General features: G+C 44.3%; 1 protein-coding gene across 10 annotated transcripts in view; it reads right to left on the reverse strand.

Moving 5' to 3' along the window:
* MITF (melanogenesis associated transcription factor) overlaps positions 1-15200 on the reverse strand; it is a 112781-nt gene extending 97581 nt beyond the window's left edge. For 4 of the 10 annotated variants that reach the window (XM_026074792.1, XM_026074791.1, XM_026074787.1 and 1 more), the window contains exon 1: positions 14988-15198. In XM_026074792.1, coding sequence (XP_025930577.1) covers positions 14988-15091 — 104 coding nt within the window. In that variant the 5' untranslated portion in view covers positions 15092-15198. Of the gene's footprint in view, positions 1-10841; positions 10877-14987 lie in introns of all 10 variants that reach the window. The other 6 variants (XM_026074783.1, XM_026074788.1, XM_026074789.1 and 3 more) reach the window with 3 other exon arrangements.
* Between the last annotated feature and the right edge of the window lie 34 nt (positions 15201-15234).

A 15234-nucleotide genomic window follows, 5' to 3' on the forward strand; every position in this document is an offset into this window, starting at 1 on the left:
TAGTCCGTGTCAAACGCGACCGAATCAAGAAGAGGAGGAAAAATGGTTGTTTTTTGAGCCAAGGCAGAAATGACACAGTAGTTGTCCACCCGGTCTTTGACTATACCTGTACAATTAATGGCTTGTAGGACCAACTGCAACAGTTTAGATTTGAAATGACATAGAATTTAATTTCCCTTGTCACAGGTAGAAAAGCAAAGCTGAAGTAGTGCAACTTTTTGTGGGGGAAGAGGGGATTGAGCCAAATATGCATACTTCATCCTGTGCTTTGAGCTACTATGATACATAACAAAAAAACAGCTTTGAGTTATACAGCTGTAACTTATTAACCTATGTATGAACTATAAAAAACTCCCCCCCCCAAAAAAAAAATCAAAAAGAAAAACCTAACTTTTTTTTACTGTGAGGGTCAAACACCAGAACACGTTGTCCAGATGTGGAGTCTCCATCTTTGGCAATACTTAAAACCTGGCTGGACGTGGTCCTGGACAACCTGCTCTAGCTGACTCTGCTTTGAGCAGGAGGTTGGACGAGACGATCTCCAGAGGTCCCTTCCAACCCCAACTATTCTGTAATTCTACACAGACTTTGGGGAAAAAGTTACGAATCCCAAAAGGAATCCTACTTCTGAATTTTCAGAACCTTTCCACATTAGACCCAATATTTGACTAACACCACAGCGGTTGGCTTTGAGATCATCATCATTTGGATTCAGAAAACTATTGTCATAAATAGCTCCTTTTTCAAAGCAGTGGCACAAAAAGCTCACTATCACAATAGGCGCGTGCACATGCACATACAAGTGTTCAAGGAATCATTCTTAAAGATTTAAGCATGCACAAATCTAACTACTCATCTGTCAAATGTCTAAAATTTTCCAGTGCTGAGAACTTTATCACTTCACTTCAGTCAAGAAAAACATGAGCCAATGCTCTCGTCAGGGCATCAGACACTAAATGGGCGGTTAGCACTTTGACTAAAAAAAGAAAAAAAGAAAAAAAAGAAAAAGTCTGACTGATAGTGCACTTCCTGTCTTAAGCAGATTATACTGAAATTCAGTTAGTTCTGTATCCCACGTTAAAAAGACTATGCACGTATCTTTTTCTAGAGGGATTTTTTACTTTTCTTTTTTAAGTAGGGTTTCAGTGAAAGCGGAACATACTAAAATCACAATGTCAGGCTCAAAAGTACATCAGATTTAACAGCCCACCATACACCGAACACACTTCTTCCAATCCAGAGGATTTAAACCACATGCTTAAACTTATGTACAAATAGTCCTCAAAAGCATGGTTCATGCACTTCAGGTTTGCTGGATCAGCGCTCCCCATGTTTGTTACAGCCTTAGGGCTGCAACAAGTTTAAACCTATTAGAACAAAACCAAATGAATTATTTAGGATTCTGAAATAAAGAATACATTGAAGTGTTTTGCTGAACTGAGGTTTGGTCCAGGAAAACCTTTAAGCATATGCTTGACTTTAGCATGCATTTAAGTCTAATCCCTTTCAAAGAATCCTAGACATAAATGCTGAATTCTCTCCTGAACTTACAATTTCCACTATGCAGAGGACCCAGAGTAAGGGCATTAGGAAAAAACAAAACAAAACAAAAAACACTATAGCAAGCATTGGCTCAGAAAGAATGCTTTGGGGAGAGATTGTATATCATTTTAATATTTATACTACTTCTAAGACTTCAAAAGCTTCAGTTGCTTCTAAAATTCCAGGGCATAGGCCAGCACGTAGTTACCACCCTGAATTCTAATTCAAATTCTCATCTTCATCTAACAGGATGCCAGAAAACAGAAAAGAGTCTGTTACCAAAACCTTAGATAAAAAAAAAAAATCAGTTAAATTATCCAGATGGCTTTCATTCCACAGAAAATACTAAATCAGCAGTTTGCAGAGCATGGCATTCTCTAAATACACAAAATAAAGGGAAAACAATACACAAGTGGAAAGCGCAAACGCTGAGCGCATTATATTTTTGCTCCAGCAGAACYGCAATACAATCAGTACAATCTTGCAGTTCTAGAGCACCCTTCTTCCTGCTGCCAAGGGTGCTCTGCAACCGTACGCAGTTCCGAAAAGCATCACTTATTTTTCCAGCGCCTCATACGGAAAGGAGGACCTACATTCCCATCTCGTAGCCCCCAAAGCCAAGCAGTCATTGCATCATTAGGTGAAGCCAAATAGCACCACACTAAACATCCTGTCTGCTTTGGATGAGTCTGCACACAGCCAAATTCAGCGCTTACCAAAACCGGAGCCTGATTCTGTAGTCTTGAATCAAGTAGAGGGAAATCTGTCTTAGACTAAATAGCGATTACAGAATTGAACTTTTGATAGCTACGAAAGTCCTTGCCGCAAAAAACAAACCCACTGAAAAAGGATAACAAGGACAGATAAAGCAATTTTGGGCACTGTGCTATTTTATAAACCCTGTATTACTCAACACAAAGCTATTATAGATGGAAAACACGCGTTGTATGACAGTACCAAAAATCATTCAAATCCGCCAGCTGCAGAATTAGAAAACTGATCAGAAAGATTAGCAAGAAAAGAGCCAGGGAAAATATCCCTGCAGTTACAGATGGATATTTATCCCTTTTACACTGCACCTCACTAAAACGTTTCATAGCAACGGGGCAATAGTTATCAGATAGCAGCGGATGAGATTGGTAACCATACGAACCAGCACCATCCTCCCCGACTCATAACACTCCTCATAAAAATGGAATGAAAAGGCTAGTGAGCAAATCCAGTACTTAAATAAAGAGGAGCTGTAAGAAATCAGGAAGACATTTCTTCTTTATATCTTTTTTTTTTTCCCTTCAGTACTGATAGCTTTTCCAAGCCAAGTCTATGTCCCCTAGATCATTTTGCTGAATATAATTTTACACCATACTGATGGCACATTGATTCTCTTATAATCCCGTAGAGAGCAGGACCTGTCATCTTCTACGTGCCTCTTGCGCTGTGCCGAAAATAGCTGCCATCCACAGGCTGCAGGGGAGAAACTCCGGGTGCAAACACGGTGGGGATTATCAACTGACACCGTAACCACTATCGGAGGCCCTCCAGGTTACAGCTTGCCGCAGGAGCTGCCTTTTCTACCCAGCCGCCTTTCATTAGGCTGATATGCAGTGCAACAYTCAGCACGGCAGAAGAGCATTTGGGAGCACAAGATCATTGGACCTGTTCCTCCGCAGGTCTATTTATAGCCTAGAGCAATGCTGCAAGGCAAAAGGCCAGATGATCAACAGTTGCAAACAGCAAGTCACTGAAGATCCGGCTACCTAAGACACACACACACGCGCCAGGGTCAATGCACCAGAGATCGCTGCAGACCCGACCAGCACAGCTCCAGCGCCAGGCTGCTCAGAGAGAAGAAATTTGGTCCTACGGAGATTTATTTTGTCCTACAGAGGCACCTCAGCACAACTCTTGCACGTACCTTCATTAAAAAGGCTAAGCGGGAGATAATTAACAGTCTCCTCCACAAAAGCAGACTCTTTCGGAAAGGCAGCAATTACTGCCTACTCGTCCCAGGGATCTCTCCCAGCCAGCGGCACTGCGGTTGTAAAGGTAGGGTGGGTCTCCATGGCTCACTCCTTTGGGAAATACTGGAAGGTTGCGAGAAAGACCCCCCCGAGCTTTCCAAATGGCATCTATTAACAGCGCGGCAGCATTCAGCGCCAGGCCTCCCCACGGAGCTGGCGAGCGCTGCTTGCATTACAGATTTTCATTTCTTACTACAGAGTCCTTGCTCTGAGAGGCAGCTCCGGTACCTTGGAGATCCCTGTAACAGGCAGACTGGTTTAATGCATTTCTATATTGCCTGATGCACTTGGAAAAACAGAAGGTCACTGCTGGCCCAGAGCATCTGAAGGGCTAACAGCTCCAGCAATATGGCTTTGGACAGTAAATACCAAGAGATGTATGAGCTGGAAATCAGATTATCATTTGCAGAATGGTTTTGCAATTAGATTGAAACCATAAATTGTGCAACAAGCCAAATCAAAAAAAAAACAAGCTGATGTGATAGAGCCACCTTCTTGTTTTAAAATTATCTTCTGCTATACCCACTTCATTCATTTGAAATAATCTACTTTCTACACAGATTTTAGCCTCTCTTGCTGTACCCATTTCACATTCTTGAAAAATTAAGCTCTCTCAGGAGGGGATCCATACTTGTCTTCCCTCTTTTAATATTCACCTTTGCCTGACAGCTTCCTCACCCAAAACATACCACTCAGAGAGGTCCTCTGATTGCCAACACCATCAGGGTCAATACCACACTTCAACTTCCTTTCCCTTCTGCAGCCATTCAGGAACCTTTGGTTGCCATAACCCTAAAGGCATTTTCCCTTCATCCAATTACCTGTCCCACAAATATCACCCCTCCTATTTCAGGCGGGTCCCTGGATTTCATGCTGTGACCCCAATTACACAGTTCTGGACAGCTGCCTTTCCGAAACAGATGGTGCTGAAAGGATCTAATTTTGGAGCACATCTTCCTTACTTCCTGGTAGAGCTGTTCCACTCTGTATAAATATTTATTAAATCACAACAAGAACCATTCCAGATGAATGCTCAATCCCTTGCGTTACCAAGCTATTCCTGCCCTTACCAGTTCAGTGAATGAATGGACTGGAGAATATCATGGATGAATATCACTAGCTTTTGCAAAASAGCACCTCAAAAAGCCCACAGCTTATTGATTTGGGCACTCCAAAAGGTGATAGACATGCTCAACCCTGTATTTTGAGTCATGCAGAGACAGGACTTGAACCTCAAACTTCTACACCCCAAGTGAATTAAGTTGGGGTGGGGGAACCTGCTGTTCCTCCGTTCTGCAAGAGTGGAAGCGTCTTTGGCACTCCAGTTCGAGAAAGCTTGAGCAACAGCTAACCTAGAGCAGACACCAGCTCGTCAGTATTGAACACCAGTATCAGTCTCCGCTAACCTCACCGGCTGGCTCCAGCGCTCCTCCACGCTGCATGCCAGTTTTTACAAGCCATCGTTTTCCCCATGCATCCTGCAGGGAACCTCGACACCTACCTCAGGGGGGTTTTCAGTTCCACCGGGCAGCAGGACACGCAAAACGGGACGCTGCAATGCCAACCCRAAGCTCCCCTGGGAGCACAGCCCTGGGTGCCCAACAGGACGCGGCAGGCGGTCAAGCAGGCGAGCAGGACCAGCGCGCGAGGTCGCAAAACGAGCAGTCGCACAGCACGCTCCTAATCCAAAATTCCTACCTCAGTAGGCGCCAGCCTAACAAACAAAGGAGCAGCCTAACTGGCAGACTTAACGCGCCTTCTCAAAAGGTGGAATAATGATTTATCAGATAGCAACGTACATGTTACGACAACAAGAAAATAATCCCAGCACCTCTTCCTAACTGTGCCTACGTCTTCACTAAACAGCTCAACAGCTGGGATGCGTCTTTAGCCTGGCGGAGTTTGGGTAAAATTGTAAATATATTGGTACAAATAAAGATGGCTAGACTGAGCAGAAGCCTAAATACAGTAGTTACAGCATCCCAGGGGACCCAGAGTGAGGCCCCTGAACTCCTTTCAGCTGGGCTTCCAGTGCGCAGCCCAAAGGTACTTGCAATTTTTAATAGAACAGCAAAGGGAAAAGTCATCTCCCTCCTCCCTGCTCTCCATATCTCAACAGCATTCCAACTTCACTCTCTCAGGCTGCAACTGCTATTTATTCAGGCTGAAGTTCACAAACAATAAAAGAGGAGGGGTTGGTTTATTCCCTCTACCTCTGTATTCCTACTCTGGCTCTCTCGCCGTGTATACCGTGCAGGCTCACATCCAGAAAAAGCATTTCCAAAATAAGTGATATTTTATGCRAAATTTCTCCTCCTGTATTCAGATAAAACACAAGGAATCCCGAAAGGAAAAATCTGTGCACAAGACATGCTTGACACGTTTGGCTCTCTCACTTCAGGTACCTCAATGATTCCTTTTTACCTCCTCAGTACTACCATGATTTCCCAACTTGAAGCTCCAGGGTTTATAGACCCTAAAGTGGCCTTTTTTCCTCTCTCCTCCATAGAGAATCACACTAATTCCTATTGCTGTACATGTTTACACGTTACAAGAGGATGGCTGGGAGCGAGATTAGTTCGGATCATTAACCTTCCCTTTCTCTCTGCCCTGATGTGTCCTTCTGCACAACGTTCCAGCACTTCCCACTTTTCTTATGACTTTTCTCAGATCCCCACATCCCTGCCCTCCTAGACTGCTATTGCTTGTATAGCAGTTTGTGTCGTTACAAGCTGCCAAGACAGGAAGAGGTGTCCTAGCATCCCAGGCAGGCTTGGAAAACACAGGATCTCTTATCGGCCTGATATTTAGAGACACATATTAAACCTGGCAAGCTTCCGACGTCAAGAACTTTGAGAAACTGAGTAACACAGAGGTTCTCTGTACCCAAAACACTAATTTTCCCTACGTAAAGTCCTTTCCTCTCAGTTTTTAATCATAAGTCAGGCACGTAACCTTTGCACATAGGCAAATGAAGCTTSGCTTTAGTATCTTTGGACAGATATAAACCTTCTTCCTATTCTCTGCAACTTCAGCTGCCTCTTCTCTTCGCTCTTTACAACCATTCCCACAACATGGTCCGAGAGGGCCAGACTTCCCAGGACACTACTCGAGCTGCACAAGTCTATGATGGGCAGCAACCATTAACACATCCTAAGCAGTGGATTTGGAAAGGTTTATGCTCTCATTTTGTGCCCAAAACAGCAGCACAAATGGAGACAGAATGTACCTGTGAAACCAGATCACAGTTCCCTGCAAAGTATTAAGAAAGGATGAAGCCAACTCTTCCAACAATTGTGAACTGCCACACTGTCTCATGTGGGACCTCAGCCGAAATATTCTTGTGGAACAGCGACTGCAGGATCAACATCCAACTGCCTGAACCTAAATTTGTGATATTCTGGAGAAAAGGAGAAGAGGGTTTCAAGAGATATTTGTTTTTCTTAATACAGAACGCACAAAACAAGCTCTGTATATCTGCAAATATACGTCTTGTTAAGTCGTAAAAGAATCTTCATGGGAACTGATTTAAAAAAAAAAAAAAAAAAAAAACTGTTTACTGTCAGAGGCTGTTAATTACAATATTAAAATACTAGCCTGAACCCTACATTAAGCTTGTATTCTGTTTTGCATAGCAGTACACATAGCAATCATCACAGCAAGCAGCTCTGTTGGCTCACGCTGGAAGAAGTAATTATATACGGTAGCAACACATTTTTGTCCTTCAACCTGCCAGTCCAGTTCACAGAGCAGCTGTTAGCAATAGGACGGGGGGGCGGGGGGAAGCCTACAGCGGTTTTTCTACATAATTCCTTACCACTGAAGAAAAAAAAAAAAGTATAAAACGGCAGACCCTGGCTTGCGCGTTTGGCAGAGAGCTGCTAACGCAAACACGACACAAGCCCTTGCAGCAGAGACGTTACCAGAAAATATGAGCTTGCTCCAAACACGCTATTAGTGGTTCAGGTATTAGCTAGCTGTTGTGTTCTGCGGTGTCTAGCAAGAAACCTTCCTCATGAGTTTTCACAGTTGGTTTACTTGCACCAGTGGCACCTATACCATCCTGGAAGAGCATCTTCTCTCACCCTGGACACTCCTTATGCCCTCTTCAAAGCTCCTGTTTTCCAGTGAAGCCCACAGACATCAATAAATAGGGCCTATACAAACATCATTATATGAACAGCATTTTCTAATAGCCCACTAAGTCACAAGGCAAAATTCTGGCCACAGACCCTGGGACAGAGCCCTGTCAAAAGGCACCGAAGAACTGTTAGCACCCACGCGCAGCCCGAAGGGCCTTGGCGTGTCCAGCGCCGCAAGCTGCACGCAGCTCCTGCCGTCTGCCTTGCACTATGGGCGAGCTGCTCCAGCTGGGATCACAGTCTTTGCCTCCAGGGAACCTAAATAGTTCAGTCCTGATGCTCAAATCAATGGCCAATAGCCCATAAACAGCTGTTGCAGATCAAGCAATAGCGTTATGATGTTATGAATATGCAAYAAAATTCTTTTCCCTTTTCTTGAGCTGTTTTTCCCTCCCCTAATATGAAATGCAACAGGAAACTGGCTGCAAACTATTCACTGTCCTGTTACCATTTTGCTGCCGGGACTATTTAAATAGTCCCAGTTCTAATATGAGAGCAATATAATACAGTTAGTTGTACATTACAGCCTGCCACACTATACCACCAGCGAGTTTTACTAAATAAAAATATTACAATCATTGCATTCTGAACATTTTTAAAATCTAAAATAGAAAGAGACAAACAATAATGGCCAAGAGCCTGGTCAGCTTATAGAGCGTTTGAYCCTCACGCTGCTCTCAGAAGTGAAATGGCAGATTGTTCTCTGAAGACAGTTAAGAGYCAGCATGCAATTTCAGATTTTAGCAGAAGAACAAACAGAAAATTACTACTTCTRTTTCATTTTCAAAGTCTTAAAGTGTTTTGCTTTGGAAAGCAAACATAGAAATGAGACAGCAGAGTCAGTGTCTGAATGGGTTTTTCCAATATCCTCATTTTTAAACAGCTGCACAGATTTCTAATTCTTCCTGTTAAGCTTCTAAGCACAGGCAAATGCTGTGAGAGGAAAAAAATACATATTTATAAAATATCTGAAAGTCTCTTCTGCTCTCATTTCCCAGCGTTCTAGATCCCGAGCAAGCGGTGCAGCAGGAATTAGTCACGCTGCCTACCGCGGTTCTGGAACGGACCTCTGATACCACCACGAAAAGTGCAAAATGAAAACATACATAGCATAGAATAAGCTCCACTATGGCATGTAGACGACAACCGTCAGGTTCACAGCAGCCCAAAAAATCCTGGGCCGGAGACCTGTGAAGTTCCCTCTGCTGCAGGAGGGAAAACGAGCAGGAGCAGAGGCACCTCTGCTCCCTGTCCAGGGAGCTGCACCGGTTTCCTTTTAGCCACACAAAAAAGCTATCTTTACAGGTAGAAGAATTTACTGATTTAAATTATAACCTGGTTTCTGTAAAGCGATAGCAATCAACTAGGAAAGCTTCCTGCTCACCAGAAAGGTGTGGATTTATTTCATACAGAGCGTATACGCACTTACATTCAAGTTATACAGCCAATGGTCCCATAAATAACAAGAAAAGAGAGGGGTCTAGGCTAGAAGGATACCACTTCAGCAGCAAAGTCAGAACAGGCAGCCCAGGCTCAAAATAGCTGCGTACTGTATGATTAGCTTGGCATCTAAACAAAATTCTCCTGAGAAACCCAGACCAGGGAAGCAGAAGGGTGACGCTTAATAGTTCATATCAAAGCAAACGCTGAACAGAATTTCATGGGCTATTTCTGCTTCCTTGCTAAATAGCGAAGGCCTACTGCAAATAACAGGACTGAGAGGTTCTCGGAAGAGGAAAGGTCACAAGAACCCTTCTCCATGAAAAATGTTCTGCTACAGACAGAGATCAGCACCAGGACCCAATATAAAATGAAGAAATTGGATTTCTTGTACAACATCTTATTGTCTCCCCGTGTTTATATGACAGACACCCCATTTATAACCTCCCCTTTTAAGTCTGTCTATTTTCAAAAATAAAAGGATTTTTAAAAAAACGTGGCTAGGATTTCCATCTATTGAAGTGAATTTGAGGTGTAGAATAAACATGGGATTATTGACTCACTCACAAAAATGTTACCGGAGAGATTTCAAAGGGACACAGTTTTGGCTTAGCTCTACTCCACCGACGTCAGCAAGACTTTTACCACCGACTTTGGTCAATACTAGCCTACATATCATCTTAAAGTCAGCTATTACCTTTTAGTTTGACATAAATAATCTTCCTCTGTGACAGACGGAAAAATATTTCAGGAACTTTAAATCTGTTCCTCTAAGGTTTTTTTTTTTTTTTTTTTTTTTTTTTTTTTTTTAAACAAACACACTGAGACACTGTTCCTGGATGCAAGCACATGTGACCTGTTCTAAATAAAGGATATTTTCCACTTCTTGCACAACTGGAACAGATATAAGCAGCAGCTTGAACAAACTGCATTGCAGAACCCAACCAGAATATAAAACACTTGAATAAGATCCATAAATAGCAGTAATATGAAAAGACTACCTCCGATAATGCACAAACTCAATGTTGAGAAGCCTAATGTAATCAAGTTCAAATTTAATCACGCTGCAATGTTGATTTACTAAATTAAATTTGATCATCCACAGACTAAGGCACTGTAAAAAAAGTCCTGCTTGGCTCCAGAGCGAGTATACCTCTCAAAAATTTGTGACTCTTTGGTTTAATTAATATTGCCCTGACAAACGCTGTGTATTAAAAGGAAAGCTTTTACTAAACGTAGTCATCAATGTTTAGCACAGTACCAAAAGAGGAAAAGGGAGTCCTCTAGAGAGGATCTGACTTGGATAAAGATGTGTTACTCACTTACAGAAGTAAAATAGTCGGAGTTGACATAAAAAAAGCATTTGGACACCAGGTATGACGAGAATTTTACAAAAACATCACTACTTTTGCAATGACATTAATTACATCTCGAAGTTATTGCTCAGAAAGCCAGAATAAGCTTCCTCCAAAACTATCATGCACCTTCAAGAATTCCCTAATAATTTTTTCTGCTAAAAATATCTCCTGGTTTTGGATCACTCAGGTGCTTTTTAACCATTCTGAAATAAATAAGCTGGAAAAGGGCAACAGAAAATAGCACAAATAGTAGTAATTTACCTGTAGATTTTGTGGAACATAGTTTTAACAAGAGCAAGACAGTAAATTATAACCGACAGTTATGTTCTGGCACTTACTAGGTTGAGTGCACCATCCAAATGGATGCACATTACTGCAAAAAAAAAAAAAAAAAAAAAAAAAAAAAAAAAAGAGAGAGAGAAAAAAATCAAAATCAACTGAAGCCAGAATTTTTTTGCTGCATTTAGCACGTCTGTTACCATGCACTTTGAGCTAATTTTTACACTAAGCATCTCCGTGGGTCAAACTGTCCCTTCAGTGGTACTTACCCAGCGTTCACTGAAAGGGAAACATGTACAGAACAGGGCAAGAGTTTGGTTGATAAATGATAACTGCATGCAGTATAATAAGAGAGAAAATATATAAGTTTAAAGCCAATTATTACRGCAAGTAAGAGTAGTACAAAAGCAAACTGTAAAATCTCTCCTCCCTGATACCAGTTTGATATCCAAAACATACATTTCTATTAAGTTAAATGATTTAAAGAATTTGCATTAGTGTTATGACAGATGTAATTTAAGCTGACAGCGCTCTGATGACTGCGTGCAGATATGACAAGATTTGTGTTTACTTTGGGTAATAACTGATCGTTCTTTTCAATCAGTTGTCTGAAAATAAAACTCCATCTATTTGTTTGTGCACTGCTTGTACCAGAAAGAAAATCCTATTTACTTGTTGTTCATTACATACATGCATAAATATTTAAGAGCGTGTACTTGTAAATTAATAGTAGCTGTCAGACTTCAGGATATTGCAGCAGGGGAACGAAGCACGAATATGAGAAGGAAAAAAAAAAAATCTCATTGCCTTACTGGCTAGTAACATAATCCAGTTTCCTCCTACAGTGAAAAGTGACTCTGGAGAAACTAAAGTGATTGAAAAATCTTCTCAGTTTTCAAAGACGTTCAACCACAGCAAATACCAGAGAACCCTTAAATGTGTCTAGCACTTAGTGCAAGAAGCTACGTTCTCATGGGTCTCTGAAGAGTTTAGGAAATGCAGCTGGAACTGATGTATCTCAGCCCAATGTATTATCTTCACCCCTTGTGATTAAAGTTTTCTTTTGCTGGGCTTACATTTTTCCTTGGCCTCTAGCACTCTATTGTGGCTTGGCCTAACTTAGTACAGTATTTACAGCAAAAAAACTTTTATTATTGGGCCCCTCACGGCTTTGGATTGCAGACTTGAATGATGAAATTCAGATGGAATAACTACAAGGGTACATTAAAGAGGAGGAACATTTAACTGGATGTCATATATTGGAAAATGGGCAATTTGGAAGGAAGAGGAGAATAGGAGAGTTCTGCTGAACAAAGGAGAGCAGCAGAGCAAGTGCCGAGTTAAACTAGGCAATAAAGAAGTTTCTTCTTGTTTCAGAGCACTGGGATTCTTACATATTTCTGAGCTGGATGGCTTTTCTACGTACTCACAATTTCAGCTGCTATGAGCAAACCGAAGATGCTTCTTGCCTCTTATGGCTAATAGGGATCAGAGAAAGACCTGAATGTTGCTAGGAAATCAGCGATTCTCACCAGGGAAAACAGCAAATTGCTATTTAGACTCTCTCCTAACACCAGCTATTGTCTCTGTTTTGCCTGCTCCCCAAGTGCCTTTCTGGAGCAAGATCGTGGAAAAGGCAGCAAAAAGGCAATTCTCACGGCCACAGTCACATTGTGACACCGCTTTAACCTGGTGCTATTGACCTGGCCCCTGAGTAACTATTCCCGATTTACACCCAAAAGAGAGAGCAGCACAATGTTGTTGGATACCCTTGATAATCATCAGTCAGACCGGTTTCAAGCTGAAGGACTACAAAAGTCCCCTTAGATTAGGATCTTCATGTCATGAAGCAAACAGGTCTGCGAGCAACTTTCGCCACCAGTAATCATCAAGTGTTATCAGCCTGGCTCCAGGGACAAGTTTAGATGGACCTAATAGGGTCCCCCGTGTCCTTTGCCTGTTCAACTCCCATATGGCCAGGAAGACAGCTAAGGCTCTGCATTGAAGAAAGAGCCGTATGCGAGCTGTGCAGCCCATACATCTTGCATCCATCAGCAAGACTGCGGGTTAGGGCCCTCTCTTGAGTGTATGTGTGTGGAGGGACAGGGAGGAAGACTGGAGGCAAGCAGGTCACCTCTCCTGTGCAGGAATACGTAAGCCCACTTGGAAACACATCAGAAAAGAGGTTGGCCTAAGGCACCACCAGAAGGTCTGGATGACTCGGACCCTGGTTCCTTTGAACCCAAAGAGTGGGCAGCGTTGGCTCTTCAGGAATGCCAGGTGAGAACATACCGTGGAAATGGAGGAATTCAGTCGAGGGAAATTTGAAGTGACAACATTTAAAAGACGGACAAATATTCCAGTGCTTCATTACAGAGCATTTTTATTCACTTCCCCCCGAGAGAAGTGAACAATGCTGGGATGTATTCAGGTCCCAGAGCACTGAGTCACAGGAATTAACAGTTGGAACAGCTACGGAGGGGACCAGTAATCACAGCTCATGTCAAATAAAGACCTGGTATCTATGCTCCATGCCCACACGGTCGAAAAGAACAGTCAAAGTGCCAACCGCAAAGCAGATGATGGTAAACCACAGCTCCTGCACCCCAGCTAGAGCCCCTGGCTGGTCCAAGCAGGGCTCTTCGCTCCAAACAACCGTGCGAGGTGTCAGTGCTCCACCACCTCCGCAGGGACTGCCCTTAAACACGGACACTGACCTTGAAGACCCGAACAGCGAATATCCCACCACAGCTGGGGACACTGTTAGAGGATCCACCTGCTCTGCACCGTCTTCTCTTCTTACATTAGCCTGACTCAGATTTTGGCAACTTCGCTGCACAGCCTCGAAGGGGAGAGCAGTTCTGGCCTTTCGCACCTGGACAGGCCAGCCAATTTAATCACCCCAACGCGTGTCTTGGCATCACGAACGGTTCAGTTTGAGTCAGGGCTGCCCTGAAGATGGCCCGTAAGAGACAGGCCCCGATCTACAAGCCCTTGCGACAGTGGCAGGAGTCTTGCATATTTTACTACAAGACCTTCCATGCTTTCTAACCATTCAAAGCACGACTAAAAACCCATTTATTTACTTTGAAGTCTGCCTGACAGGTGGTACAGTCTGAGTTTACGCTAGGACAAATTTGTTTAATATTTACCGTCCTATTCACTTTTCAACTCTACGCACAGATGTATGAAGAGCGCCGCTCAAAACTGAAAGCCAGAAATATAAAGACAGGCAAACAACAGGCTCAATGACGAATAAGATACCCTCACAGCAATAACCCCATGCTCAGCCGAGCGCCGCGTAACAGCGCGCTGCGGTGAAATGGAGGGTTCAACACCGGCAAAACACTGTGAACGAAAGCACGCAAAGAGCGGAGGAGGCAGAGACGCAACACTGCTGACAAGGTAGATGCTCAAGGCACAGGGGTCTTTCCCCAAGCGGCGAAACATCTGCCTTTCTTTTTCCAGCGCTACAACAGAAGAAAACAAACACCCTAACAAACTGCAAGACCGGCAGAAACGCACGTTGCTGGATTTCCCCTAAAAACATATCTGTGCAACACAGCAGCTCCAGATAAGGATACAGCGCCTGTCTCCCGAAAAAAAAAAAAAAAAATACGGTGGGAAGAAACGGGCGTATCTAGCCAGAAGTTTTTAGTCCCTAAGTAACTGCAAATTGCCCAGCCGCTTTCGAAGTCAAAAACAACATTAAAAAGAAGGGGGGGGGGCAGGAAACCCTGCACAAGCTCGCAGGCTCGGCACCGCCGCGCCCCGAGGGCGCCCGCCCGGGGCAGGCGCGGGAAGCGGCTCCGCGGAGCTGCGCGCTGGCGGCCGCGGGGCGCCCGCGATGCCCGGCAGCGCCCCACAAAGCGCTTTACGCAACGCGCCCGGCGGGCGGCCCTCCCCCGAGCGCGCCCCGAACAAAACTGCTATTATTGCAGGAAGCGCTCGCTAAATGGCCGCTTTTATGGCCCCCGCTGCATARGATGTTGCCTTTCAGCGTGCGCGGCTTTTTCTTTTTTTTWAAGGAATAAATAAATAAATAAAGCAGCGCTCGGACACGGCCTGGTTCAACAGCCCGTAACGCAGCCCGCGGACGCGGCGCCGCCGCCGCCGGCCCCCTCCCTCCCCGCGGCCTGCGCGCAGCCCGGGCCGGGCCGCTGCGCTGCGCTGGGGGCGGCGGGGCCGGGGCCGTGCTCACCCACCTGCTTTTCAAGGGCTGGCTCTTGAGCTCATAGTAGGTCTTGGGCTCCTCGTGAAACTCCTCGCCCACCTCGAAGTCCGGCACGATCCCCGACTCCGCCTGCATCGTCGTCGCCGCTGCCGCCGCTGSGAGAAGGAGAGAAGCGAGGTTAACACCGAGCCGCGCCGCGCCGCGCCGCCCGCTCCCGCACACAGCAGCGCCGCGGCCCGCCCCGCTGGGACTTGTAGTCCGCCCCGGGGCCCCGCGCC

This window comes from Apteryx rowi, unplaced genomic scaffold (genome assembly GCF_003343035.1).
Source record: "Apteryx rowi isolate R43461 unplaced genomic scaffold, aptRow1 scaffold_4, whole genome shotgun sequence".
Lineage (NCBI taxonomy): Eukaryota > Metazoa > Chordata > Aves > Apterygiformes > Apterygidae > Apteryx > Apteryx rowi.